This window comes from Poecilia formosa, unplaced genomic scaffold (assembly GCF_000485575.1).
Source record: "Poecilia formosa unplaced genomic scaffold, Poecilia_formosa-5.1.2 Scaffold56, whole genome shotgun sequence".
NCBI classification, from domain to species: domain Eukaryota; kingdom Metazoa; phylum Chordata; class Actinopteri; order Cyprinodontiformes; family Poeciliidae; genus Poecilia; species Poecilia formosa.
The window spans coordinates 2,129,400-2,143,290 of NW_006799995.1; the positions used below are offsets into that span (position 1 = coordinate 2,129,400).

The window sequence follows — 13,891 nt, forward strand, 5'->3', positions numbered from 1 at the left end:
TGGTTACAATAATGATGTCACATATACATTTAGTACCAATTACTCTTTTACCTTGAATTTGTATCATGGGAAATATGGGACATCATTGTAAGCGATCAGCATGAAAATTATCCAAACTTTTTACAGGTTTCTTTTTCTAAAAACATCTTCAACGAAATAATATTCTGGAGGAAAATATCTAAAGAGAAACATAACTAAATCATGTTTATGACAGTAACTTAACTCAGATGTTTTTTTAAACACTTAGGTTGTTTTATTGGTATGAAAGTGATGTAGAGCAAATTTTAGGGTCTTCTAAAAATCTTTACAATTTTGAAGATACACAAAACACTGATGATACACAGTCTTACCACATGGCCTCTTTGACTGTTATTTTTTCCTTACACAAATGGTGCAAAATCTTCTCCCTCCTAATTATTCGGCCATTATTTTTGCTTCTGAAATAAAACATGAGAACTAGCACTCAATTAGACTCGGTGGTGATAAATCAAGCAACAAACCCATGTAAACCCATTTAAAATCTTTGGAGAACTATTCCAGAACTAGAAGATAGTATAATGGTTATTTTTTGCTTGAGTTTAATATCTATTAATATTTTTCAAACATTCTGACTGAGCAAAAGTCATATTTTGATACCTTTTAAAAATCAGACTTCATTTTTTAAACATTTTCTTTCAATTTTGAGATACATTGGTGTTGTTGTTGTAGTTCGTAGAACTCTTTCTTTCGCACCTCCACTTCTCTCATCTTAGCCGAGTTTGTATTGAAGAAAAAATATGATTACATTTTGTCTTTCTTTTCAAAGAAACAATGACATCCAAATATGTCAAAACTAACATTGCTACAATTCTCCGCCATGCCGTATTAATATGGATTTCTTTCCACTATGGAATCCAGCAAAGATAACATTCCTATTTTTTTGTTTCTTAGTCATGCTAAAAAGAGACATTTCAATACATATCTTTGATTAAAGGTTTTGTGTCTTTACAGTTGTGAGTAGAAAAATCAAGCAGGAAGCTCAACTCCTCTGTATTGCTGTTCCAAGAGTCCTGACCAACACTAGATAATTGATCAAGTCATCCTTCTGTTACTGCTTTGGTTTTCTGGACAAACACATTTTTTCCAGAAAGCCAGTGTTTTCAAGATACTTAATTTTAACATATGTATAAAGCATCTAGATTCCTCAGCTCATGGACAGCTTAGGTATTAATGACTTTTAAAAAGAAATACAGAGCCTTAGGGTTGACCAAGATGGACTTTGTTATACAGTTATCTGTACAAGACAAGACTATAATAATCACCTATGCAGGAAATATTCAACCAGTGCTGACATCAAAACAAGTTCTTTGGAAAAAATTCCAGATAAATGCTTAGAAAGTGAACTGCTTTCTAACTCGCATTATGTTTCATTTCAAACGCAGCTTTAATGAAAATAGTTGATAAGAGAATCAAACATTTCTTAAATTTCTGAGAGGGTTATGTTTAAATGTTTAATTAACAACAACAAAAACAACAAAAAACAGTCCAAACATTTTGATTTCATCATGTTATAACGTGACCCAGTAACTTACCATGAGGAAATAGATGAATGATAAGGACTATTTTCTCTTTGTGCTTCCTCAATAACAGTAGTATAAATGATAAGTTCTTATTTGGGCTCAGACTGATAAACCAGATAAACCAACACTTACCAGATAGCAGCATCACACATGTGATAAACTGCTGATAACAAAGTGTTTTTCTTATGTGCTTCCTTAATAAAAATAACACATGGAAAACAAAAACAGATGGCTTTGCAAGAAAAGTTGCAATGGGATGTCAATTTGTATAAAAAACAATTCAAAAACATGCCTTGTTTGCTTTGTTTTTGTATTGCTCTAATTGAAAAAAAGAGAATTAAGACTTGGACTGACCTGGTAACAGAAATCCTGTTACCATGAATTCAAATAAATACAGGTCCTCAGCACGAGAAGGATCAGAGCAAAAACAGAGCAAGCAGGGTGAAAGTCTTGAGGTAATCTTCAGAAATAAAATTCAGTTTAGAAATGAGTTAATGGCAAGCATTACATAATGTGTTCAGTACATTGATAGTTCTGGTTGTTTTATTATTATTATTATTATTATTATTATTATTATTATTATTATTATTATTTTGCCCATGTTTAATTGACATGAACCACCTGTTTTATGTTAGAAGTTGAAGGCACTAGAGTTGATGGCCAGAAGTAGCAATTATCAAAAACTTCTACTAGAGGGGGCTGTTTGTCATGACCTAAAGTCCATTTTTAGACTGCATTAGCTCATTTAAAAGGTAGCTTGCTACCTGTTAAGGTTATTTTTATTTGCTATTACTTCGAACAAGAGATTAAACAAGTAACAACTTGTAAAACGAGTCAGTGTCATGCAAGGAAACATCAGTAGCTAACTATACTTTGAGGCATAATGTTTACTTCTTAATGGTGAAAATATTTATTTTACCACTTAACTTATTAAACGTGAATGATGACAATGAGTTGCATGGAATGTACGTCTGCAAAATGTTTCTGACAAAAGGGAAGAGTGGTTTAAAGCACAATTAATCCACAGTGAGCTGGGTGAATGTCCCTTTAAGAGGAAGGAAATGAAACGAGAAGCCAGCCGGAACTGCTTCCTTGTTACCCCCGACTATCAAAACATTCGTGCGCTATGGGAGAGTCCGCGTCCTCGGAAATCCATTTTCTAATGTGAAATTCGGCGTTAGTCGTCAGGAAAACTTCGCGAACATCGTCTCCTCCGCCATGCTCCAGCTGAACGACACGGTGGACCCGGAGAGCCCGGGTGCTGCGGTTCTCCTCCACGCAGAGACCGAGGAGGGGGTCGAGGTCNGTTCAAACTGTCACTATGTTGTGATGGTTTGTCATAGATAATCTCTCTCTCAGCGATAACTAGAAACAACCAATCAGAGCCAGGAGGCGGGTTTTAGTGCTGTCGTGGTCAGTGACGGGCACTGCATGAAAAGTGGGATTTTCGACAGCTATTGACACCTAGCATTGCCGTGCGCTTAGAGATTGAAGGCTATCAGCAGGAATTTTTTGTCAGATTGGGAAATTGTAGGGAACTGCAAAGAATTGACAAAAACTGTCTGTGTCCATGTTGCCCCATCACCACCATCCCCTTGGGTCTAGGAGAGACTTTCATATTTAAAAGAAATTGCTGGGAGCCATGCAAATCCAAATCAACTATTGAACACCAGCTTTTGTGACAACCTTTCTATTGTAGTTCACCAATTTTACCTTATGTGCACCACCCAGGTCTTTTTACCAGTTCCAGGACCCGACCAAAACCCCTCCGTGTTATTACCTTGAGAAATAATGAGATTTGGTTAAGTCATACAAATGGAACAAATACAGAGTGACATTCACCATCCAGCACTTGACCACACTTCGTTCACCTTGGGGATCTAACCAAGTGTGCGTCCCACAACACATAACAAATCACTACAAGCTCCACTTGAGCCCAGCTCAAATGGAGCACCAGCACCCACTGGAGTATGCTAGCCATATTCCACGCACCTTACACAGCACATACAAACCAGAAGGTGGCTCCCTGGAGCACACCACAAGCACCATACACCGACCATAAAGATAGTCCCCTGTTGCTCAAGATGGTTCTTGATCTCGAGTGAGAGCACTACCTATGAGGAAGCAATATGGGTCGGAACCAATCGTGGTGGGCCCGCATACCTAGAGAGTGAAAATTCTCAAACCTAAGTAGAATATTTAGGGTAAATCTGATGATACATTGTCAACATTGCACGTCTGTCAAGCTCATTCAAGATCAAGTGGTACAATGCAGACGCTGTACACATTTCTAAGAGAAGTGTTTTTGCCAATGTGAAAGCACTGCGGTTTACATAAAGCACATTGGTTGTGCCATCATGTTCCAATCATTTGCACATGTAAAATATTGGTAATTTTAGTACCATAGTACCATAGTCCCATGTCCATGGCATACTCCCAATACCATGGCATTCTTCTGAAACCACCTCCTAATGTGGACTTTGTGATTAAACATTCCCAGTTTGTTTGAGTTCATTCATCTTTTCTCTGTGCACCACTCAGGTTCGTTTACCAGTTTCAGGACCCGACCAGAACCCCTCAGTGTAAATTACCTTAAGAAATAATGAGATTTGGATATCTATAAAAGCAGGTGAAAATCAGAGCAAAAACAGAGCAAGCAGGGTGAAAGTCTTGAGGTAATCTTCAGAAATAAAATTCAGTTTAGAAATGAGTTAATGGCAAGCATTACATAATGTGTTCAGTACATTGATAGTTCTGGTTGTTTTATTATTATTATTATTATTATTATTATTATTATTATTATTATTATTATTTTGCCCATGTTTAATTGACATGAACCACCTGTTTTATGTTAGAAGTTGAAGGCACTAGAGTTGATGGCCAGAAGTAGCAATTATCAAAAACTTCTACTAGAGGGGGCTGTTTGTCATGACCTAAAGTCCATTTTTAGACTGCATTAGCTCATTTAAAAGGTAGCTTGCTACCTGTTAAGGTTATTTTTATTTGCTATTGCTTCGAACAAGAGATGAAACAAGTGACAACTTCTAAAACGAGTCAGTGTCATGCAAGGAAACATCAGTAGCTAACTATACTTTGAGGCATAATGTTTACTTCTTAATGGTGAAAATATTTATTTTACCACTTAACTTATTAAACGTGAATGATGACAATGAGTTGCATGGAATGCAAAATGTTTCTGACAAAAGGGAAGAGTGGTTTAAAGCACAATTAATCCACAGTGAGCTGGGTGAATGTCCCTTTAAGAGGAAGGAAATGAAACGAGAAGCCAGCCGGAACTGCTTCCTTGTTACCCCCGACTATCAAAACATTCGTGCGCTATGGGAGAGTCCGCGTCCTCGGAAATCCATTTTCTAATGTGAAATTCGGCGTTAGTCGTCAGGAAAACTTCGCGAACATCGTCTCCTCCGCCATGCTCCAGCTGAACGACACGGTGGACCCGGAGAGCCCGGGTGCTGCGGTTCTCCTCCACGCAGAGACCGAGGAGGGGGTCGAGGTCTCCTTCACGCCTCCGGAGGCCGCCGGACGGGGCTTCGGACACGCAGCTTCCGTGGCCTGCTGCCCCCCGTTACAAACGCTCACGCCTTTTCATGTGCACAACCCCACGATGCAAGCGAAAGTCAAGGACTACTTCGTGTTCAGGGTGAGCTGCATATAAATGTGAATAACTAAATTTAAAGCTGCCAGAAAGCTCCACTAAACTGTCGTGATACAAGATGTACTATATTAGTGCAGTATTTTTTACAGCAGTGCAGTAGGACATCACAAAGATGCTGGTTTGTCTGAGCAGGTGATGCTGATGATTGGCGGTTGTTGTGTGATGCTGATCTCAGCCAGGTACCATCGAGCAGGCTGTGAACGACATCCGGACCGTGGCGCTCCCATCCGAGGACGGGGAGGTGCTCAGCGTCTGGCTGCTGGCAGAGTGAGTATCCATCAGGCCGGGCCTGCCATCATCATCATCAGCTGATGAGAAACTAACAGCCGATTTTCCCCAACATAAATCCTCATATTCTGCTGTTTATTTGTGGGATTTCCACAGAGTAGACCATTGGAACAACGAGAAGGAGAGACTTGTTCTAATAACCGATAAGTGAGTAAATAAGCTTTCCATGCTGCCTGTGTGGTTTTAGGAAGTGTAAACAGAAAATGTGTTTTTTTGTGTGCAGGTCTCTGCTAGTGTGCAAGTACGACTTCATTAATCTGCTGTGCCAGCAAGTTGTCAGGATATCCCTCAACGCTGTAGACACCATCTCTGTGGGGGAATTTGAATTCCCACCGAAATCTCTCAACAAGTGGGTCATTTTTGTTTTTTTGCAGCATGACAGTATTATTTGCTTCAAGTAAACAGGCATGAGACCAGTGGGTCAAAAAACAGTGTGACGTTATTTCCCTTGAAAGCAACATTTGTCATTCATGAATTCGAACCAGTCAGGTTGTTGTAGGAAAGAAAGAAGAAAAAAAACAAAACAGCCTGGGATGTTCATGTTGGATGGTTCAGATCTAGCTCTCACTTTTGTCTTGGTTGGTTCGGTTACAAGAGGACAGCGTTAAGCATGACTGTCATCCTTATTGATTAGATCTACGTAACTCGCTGTACGTGCAAATAAACGCATAACCACGCCACATCGTGATAGCCGTCAGCTATCAGTAGGTCAAATAGTCGTTAGGAGCTTGCGATGATCTCCTGACCTGCATCGGTGGCATAAAACTGAAGGGTGAACTTTGACCCCCCATATTTCACGTGGCTTAAGCAACACAAGTAGATTGTGTTCTGAAAAGATCAACTGAATAGGAGACAGTAGCTACAGTTGGTAATCTACACAAACATAAGAAAATAAACCGCGTGCACACTGACTGATGCAAAACTTTTAATAAGATTCATTAATTATTTATGTTGTTGTCCATGCTGCTGTGTGGTTTACTTTGAAAACTGAAGTAGGAGGAATTCCTTGTATCTCCTCTATTGACTGCAGGGAATGAGCATAAACATTCAACATTATAGCCAAAATATTAACCATCTACTACCTTAAATTAAAAGTAGCTAAAAATACAAGACTGTTTATCAAATGTTTGTCACTGAAAAACGTCTGGCATGTCTTTGTCGTGTCTGGTACGGTTTGTGTTTGGACTGGTAAACTAATGCAAGCTCGTCCTCAATCCTCTTAAATGTGTCAACACATATATTTAGCGCCATCCAGGTGCATTCAAGCCACACAGGACAGATGTTAGTTCCACGTCTGAGCAAGGCCTTAAATAATACGTATGTCATGGTTGCCTTCTAGTAACTAATATCTGTGCTACGAATGTGAAAATATGAAAATATGAAATCTGACAACACAAACAGTGTTTGATAATGTTTCTCGTAATCTCTGCTTATGTTATGTCTCACCATTTTATCTCTCAGGCATTAAATACAAGGGAAAACTCAGACACAGATAAAAGCTACTTAAAGATGCTGCAGTGCTTGGTAAAAAAAAATAAAATAAAATCAAAAAAGTAATTTCCTTAAAAAGTTACATTGTTCCTGACTAGGTCTGTCACGATAACAAATTTTGATGGACGATAAATTGCCCCAGAAGTTATTGCGATAAATTATAATGTTGTTTTGAAACCATTTGGAAGTAATATAATGATAATGGCATTAGAATGCAAGAACACATTACTCAAAGATCAATAAACTTTAAATTCTATTGAACATTTTACACTAGAACTGGGAGACATTTTAAACATTCAAAACAACAAAAACAAAAATTATGAAGTCTCTCTGTAAACAAACTTGTCTTAAAAACAAAGGTCTAGTTGAGACCAATGCACCAGACTGAAGAGACCAGGTTTGATAGAGAGAGAGAGAGAGAGAGAGAGAGAGAGAGAGAGAGAAAAGAGACAAATGCGTTCACGTTAATTTATCATGCAATTAATTGAGCTATTGCTTATTGTGACAGGCCTGTTCCTGACTTGTTTTGCAGAAGAGAGGGCTACGGGATTCGCGTTCAGTGGGACAAACGTCCCCGAGCCTCTTTTCTCAACCGCTGGAACCCTTGGTCCACAGACATGCCGTACTCCACCTTCACAGAGCACCCCATGGCCCGCGCCGATGAGAAGGTGGCCTCCCTCTGCCAGGTATGATCTGCTTCACTAAGCTGGCCAACAAATGATTTCATAGCAAGTGCATTCCTCGGTTTCACTTTGATAAGCACGGCAGCCTGAAATGCAATCTACCACATAGTGTTGTCATCGGTGATCTAAATGTTGTTTGAGGCACATTGAGCAACAACAGCTCCAGCAGTCACAGGCCAGCTGGAAACAACAGAGCTCTAGTGGTATTAGTAATCCTCCAGAACAAAGGGCCATTCATTCATACCACCTTAATCTGCATAAATAGCTTAGCTCAAAGCTGCTTTTTTTCCCCTTCTTACTGACAAGGCAGTAGCACTTGTTTGGACCTTTCTGCATGCATATTCTATATGCAACAAATGAAGCTCATTTGGCTATAACGCTTTAGTACTATGAATTATCCACTTTTCGTCTGAGTTTTGATAAGGATATAAACGGTATAAGTTTACAAACAAGTTTGATCCTGTTTCATGCATTTCTTCTCTTCCCCAGCTGGACAGCTTCAAAACCCAGCTGATACAGGCGGTGAAGAAAGCACACAAGGAGCACCCCATCCCCGGCCGGGCTAACGGCGTCCTGATCTTGGAAAGACCCCTGCTGATTGAGACCTATCTGGGCATCATGTCTTTCATCAACAATGAAGCGAAGCTGGGCTACTCCATGACGCGTGGCAAAATCGGCTTCTGAGTTTCTCATGGGATTGTCCCCGTCTGTCTTTGTTAAACTGCACTGTCTGACAGAAGCTGCGGTTCAGTACAGCTTGCCTGTGTGTGTGTGTGTGTGTGTGTGTCTCAGTCGAGCCCGTGACATGTCCACACTTCCTTAATTTGGTGTTGGAGACATGTGGTCTGGCTGCAGCAGGTAAAAGACAGTTGGAGCTGTAATGACTGCCATTTTATTTTATTCGCTGCTTTCCATTAAAAATCTGCAGATCAACCTCACACGCCCCGCTCTGCAGCAGATGCTTTATGCAAGATAACTTGCAAAACTCCTAAACTCCTTGTAGATTTAGTAAGTTCCTGAAACTTAGGGGTCATTTCAGATCTTAAATGGGTTTAATTAGGAATTGGCTTTGTTTGAGTTTTTATCTGCAGCAACAAACCATGAAGCAATGTTAGTTAAAACAGTTGTTAGACTTGGTGCATTACATGGTACTGAACTCCATGGCTGCATTATTTCAAAAGGGAATTTGCCAATTATGTCATATGATAAACACAATAAGGAGACTAACAAAGAAATTGCTTTTCTACATCGACAGCATGCGCACAGTGAAAGTTACATGTTGTTTTATTTCATTATGTTTAATTTTCTTGAGTAAGGAGAAAGGATTTGTCACTGGTGTTCTATGCAGGAGTTTGGATCTTGTTCCTTTTTGTTTTGCTTCCAGTAAACCATGTTTCCTCCTAAAGAACATTGAGCTACAGATTATTAAAACTTGGCCATTTTTGATGAAGGCAAGTTGAAAAATGCCTTGAAGTAGTGCAATGAAAAAACCTGGGTTCTATTTTAACATAATTTGCCAAAGATGACCATGTTTGGTCCTTTTTCACTTCATTGTAATTTGACAAACTTCTATGCTCAACATCTTTAGGAACTCTAAAGTGTTGCACACCATTATCACCTGAGGCAAAGCTACAAATTTCAGCTCACAACGCCAAAAACCAAGATCAGCATTAAGTGTAAACTAAAGGCTATATGGTAATAAACCAAACTGTTTTAATGTTTTTACATTTTCAAAAGCTGAAGACCCATACCCTTTCTTATTTTATTTCTAAAGCTACCCAGACCTGTAAATTACCGAAAGGAAATTCTAAACTTTTTAAGCCTGCATAGGAACCATGGAGAAAATTGAGAGATTTAGCAAAGTAAATAAATAATGTCAACCCATGGCAAAGTGAGAGTAGCAGCATTTCTTCAGACATGATGCAAAGAGTACTTCAGGTATTGGAACAAAATGTATTCTTAAGAAAACCAGGTATCAGTGAAGCAAACTCAATTACATTTGTTGTGGAGCAATAGAAAAAATGTCACCAAAGATAAAAATGCTCAGTAAAAGACACATCATGTCTGGTGCCTAGTGTAGGATAGATTTAAAATTGGTTCAGTTCGTCAGGTCCAGATTTAACAATGATTTGTGCCAAAAACATCAGTTGCCTACTGAGACGTCCTGAATGGCTCGGCTTTCACCTTCACCGATTCACCAAGCCTTAAATGGTGAAAATATGGTTCAACCAGAATGAGCCAACATTTCCATACCAACATTGACGAATCCACAGAATCCAAACTTTATCCGCAATGAGAATTTTTGAGATGTGCCTGAGAAGAGTGAGTAGCCAGTTCCTCCTTTATCCAAATAACTTCGTTTTTTAAAAATCTAGGTCAATGCCTGTCCAACCAAAAAATTCAAAACAAGCAAACCTAACCAGATGTCTCGCAGCACATTTTTCTGTCCTTGCGCATGGTCCTTGCACGCCAAGTTTGCATGACAGATTTTTTTTTTGTTGTTGCACAATATAACTTATGTTTAGTTGTAAATAAGTGTTTATCTGTATTTTTAAAATTAACGTATGAATGCTAATACAAAATGTCTTATGTATGCCAGTTGAAAAGTATTTTATTTAAAAAAAGAAATGTTAAAATGTTTTGAGGCTTCGATTTGATCTCTGTTTGCAGCTCAGCAGCCAAGACTGAAAAGAAGTAATAAAGACGTTCTTGTTTTTCTAATGACAGTTTATTTGGTTCCTTATTGTAGGTTGCAGAAGAAGTGTATTGCTTTCTTCCCTTTTCAGAGCTACTATAACATAATTCATGACCCCAGCCTGCTGAGCCATACAGGATGGACTTTCATAGCTGCACATGTAACCATTTAGATTTTTTCTGTCCTTGCTACTAGCTGGGTTATTCATTGTGCAGGTCATACAGCTTCATGCTTTAAAAGGGGGTTTACAAAAGATGTATCAATATTAATTTCATTCTGGATCTTAAAGACTATTATGATTAACTTATTTATGTGAAGGTAATTTCTAATTTTATACACGTAATTGGAAATTATGTGTATAAAATTGGAAATTACAGTTTACAAAGTAGATCCATCAAAGTAAGAAACTGAAGTATTTATTTCAAAAAAATTAGAACAAGTACAAACATTCAAAGAAACATGTACATAAATAGTTTAAGGCTAAGGCTTAGTGCTGAAAAAACTAGCACTAGTTTTTAAACTAGTATCTTTTAGTTTAAAAAGTTGTTTTTTTCTGAAGGAGTAGGAATGTCATCAGGTTTTCAACATTTTTTGGTTTTTAAGCTGCTATAATCCAGATATATTAGATATCCAGGAGTGCTTCCACTGATCTTCAAGTACAAAATTAGACCTGAACTAACTCTGGAGTAAATGTTGTGACTTTTACTTTTCTTCGTAGTCAGTGTCCATATAGCACAAACACAGCTGGTCTTTCCCAAGCAGGATCACAGAGTCACCACTGCAGTGCCACTTTAGGGACTGGACTTGAAAACTACCTGAAAGACAAAAAAACATAGAGGAGTAACTGATCACTAAACACGTACAAAAAAAAAAAAGAGAAAAACTTTTGTCAAAGATAACAGTAAGCACTGAAAATAATAGTATTTGCAAAGTTTATAGAGGACGTCTTATTCCACACATAGCCCAAGCTAACAGCTAACCCAAAATGTTGGAAATTTTAACCAATAAAGTCACAGTTTAAATATTGAGTGCGATACCTTCAGCAGGGACCTGAACAGAAACGCAGCCTCCTGGAGACCAAAGATAAAGTTTGCTGTTGCCGGTACACAGGGCCAGTCGGGGCCGACGGGGGTCCCACATAACGCAGCGTACAGCGGATGTGTGCTCCAGCACAGTGTCCAGGCTCATCTTCTGCATGTCCCACACCCAAACGGCAGTGGCCATGTTGTCTACAGAGACAGAAATGCTCATAAACTTTCACAGCCACTCTGTTTATAATGGTGTTAAAATACCAGGAGGGTGAAAAACAGTTGAGTATGAAAGAATATATTACTGAAAAATTTAGAAGCCATAAACACATTTCACACAGTTTACTGGGGTCACCGATAAGTTAAAAAAAACAAACAAAAAAAAAAACAAACAGCCATCGGTACTTACCATTTTTGGTGGCAAGATAGCGACTGTCTGAGCTGAATGCCAGAACAGACACACCTATTTTGGGATTAGCTCTGTCTGGCTCTGGCTTGACCACAGGAATTTGGACAGGCAGGGGGCAGATCTCATCTGGATGAGGAAAAACAACTCTGATTTTGTAAACAAACTAGGATACTTCAATTGGGATTATTATTGTTTTTTTTTAATAAAATATTGTTTTGTTATAAATGAGTATTGCTGACATACACTTGCTCTGGGTGCTGAAAAGCGTGGAGCCCATTGTGATGTTGTGTAGTGACAGCTCATCACTGACCACTGCTGGTCTTCTGTCCACTTCCTTATACACAATCTAAGGACATAGGATGTAGCAAATAAGCTTGATTAGAAAAATAAACTACAAAGTATTTTAATTTCATCGTCAATACTCACAGCTTTCGTGTTGTCAATGGTTGCAGGATGCTCAAACTGTACGATTTTCTTCCACGTGATATTATTGAGGATGCGCACCTGACAAATATAAGAAACACAGTAAGAAATCTACAAATAGTGACCATCGGTGCATATAAAATGTTGACACTTTCTAACAAACTGTACTTTCTCATCATAACTGCCTATAGCCAGGAACTGGCTGCTGGGGCTCCAGGACACAGACTTCACACCGAGGGACCACTCATAGGCACAGTAGGTCGACAGCAACCGGCCGTCCAAGGAATATAGCAAAACCTTATACTGTGGAGAATAAACAATTAATAAACTAAGGTATTGAAGCAACTGTTTGGCATTTTTATGCAGCTTCAAGATCTGAAAAGAATGAAGCAGGTGGTACTTAGATTGGCCTCATTTTCTAAAAGAAAAGCAATGTTTAAAGCCAGAGTCATTACAAAATTAATCTACAATTCACTGGACTTCTAACAAATTTCAATAAGATGATTTCTCCATCACTATGTCTATCAGTAACAGCTTTTTATTTTTAGAATACCTTTATGGAGCATGTTTTAAATAAAAAAAACAATTTGTTTCTTTTTCTAACAGCTAATTCAGTCATTTACAGTAAGTATATAAAATAATAAAACGTAAACAATGTTGAATATGTCTGATCTACACAAAAGTGCTCAAAACTGGCAGAATTAAAGATGATATAATAGGCTAAATAAAGTATAAGTTAACACAGACACAAGATCAAATCAACAGTGTGTTCAGGTTTTGGTTTCAATAAAAATTTGCTCACTGGGAAAAGTGGAAGACAGACAAGTCTAACTTCAATGAGCACAATCAGCAGCTTTAAGAAACATTTGGTAACTTTTGCTTTTTAATGCACTGAAGCAAGTATGGTTCATATCTATATTTGCCATTAGTACAGTTAGTTTATTTCAGTTGTTGAATCTTAAAGGAACAGACCTCTAGACAGCTGTCCCACACCGCTAGCACACATCCATTAGGAGACCACTCCAATCCTGCAAGGTCCTGAGTTTCAGTCTCAAAATGCTGTGAAATAAGTAAAAAAAAAATGAATTAAATATATAATACAAACACAATTTGAAAATAATAAACACAAAACAACAATTTAAGACATTCTGACAAAATATAAATGAACAAAGTTGATTATGCAAAGATGGAATCAACTATTTAAAAAATAATAATTAAAAAATTTTAAAAAGCAAAGCGGTGTCCTACTTACCCTGAGTAAATGCCAGTCGTCACATACAAATATACTAACATAGTCTTTGCAATCACGGCGCTCGGCTAAAGCCATATAGCATCCATCTCTGCTGAAGTCTATTCCTGTGGGTGACAGAGCAACAAGACCAGATTTTGTAGATGTTCTTATTGTCTGCTTAAAATGGTACAACAATACCTATATTTAGCAACATTTCATACAAAAAAATAAAATAAAAACCGTATTGGCAGGTCAGACTTTCTAAAGATTGGTGATCGGCCAGAAAATTGCAATCTGTGAACTCCTAAACCAGAGGTTCCCAAACTGTGGGGCGCGCCCCCTAGGGGGGGCGCCGTGTCATTGCAGGGGGGGCGCGGGAAGCTGTCTGGAAGAAAAAAAAAAAAAAAA

At 38.4% G+C, this 13,891-nt stretch overlaps 2 protein-coding genes across 3 annotated transcripts in view; one reads left to right on the forward strand and one right to left on the reverse strand.

Moving 5' to 3' along the window:
- Positions 1 to 2,581: 2,581 nt before the first annotated feature.
- Positions 2,582 to 10,420, forward strand: tprg1l (tumor protein p63 regulated 1-like). Of its 2 annotated transcripts, XM_016672146.1 has the most exons (7): positions 2,582 to 2,861; positions 5,074 to 5,220; positions 5,411 to 5,502; positions 5,620 to 5,670; positions 5,747 to 5,872; positions 7,547 to 7,700; positions 8,187 to 10,420. In XM_016672146.1, the coding sequence occupies exons 1-7, from the start codon at positions 2,778 to 2,780 to the stop codon at positions 8,379 to 8,381; spliced, it is 849 nt and encodes a 282-aa protein (XP_016527632.1). In that variant the 5' UTR covers positions 2,582 to 2,777; the 3' UTR covers positions 8,382 to 10,420. The 2 variants fall into 2 exon arrangements, with proteins under 2 accessions (XP_016527632.1, XP_007553458.1); XM_007553396.2 differs by lacking the exon at positions 2,582 to 2,861 and having other exon boundaries at positions 4,800 to 5,220.
- A 366-nt stretch (positions 10,421 to 10,786) lies between these two features.
- The window catches only part of LOC103138977 (WD repeat-containing protein WRAP73), a 14,483-nt gene continuing 11,378 nt past the window's right edge, over positions 10,787 to 13,891 (reverse strand). Inside the window, exons 6-13 of the mRNA XM_007553399.2 lie at positions 13,505 to 13,608; positions 13,225 to 13,311; positions 12,421 to 12,555; positions 12,256 to 12,333; positions 12,073 to 12,175; positions 11,830 to 11,955; positions 11,430 to 11,621; positions 10,787 to 11,207 (exon numbers count right to left, since the gene is read on the reverse strand). Of these exons, the coding sequence (XP_007553461.1) occupies positions 11,095 to 11,207; positions 11,430 to 11,621; positions 11,830 to 11,955; positions 12,073 to 12,175; positions 12,256 to 12,333; positions 12,421 to 12,555; positions 13,225 to 13,311; positions 13,505 to 13,608 (938 nt within the window). The 3' untranslated portion in view covers positions 10,787 to 11,094. The remainder of the gene's footprint in view (positions 11,208 to 11,429; positions 11,622 to 11,829; positions 11,956 to 12,072; positions 12,176 to 12,255; positions 12,334 to 12,420; positions 12,556 to 13,224; positions 13,312 to 13,504; positions 13,609 to 13,891) is intronic.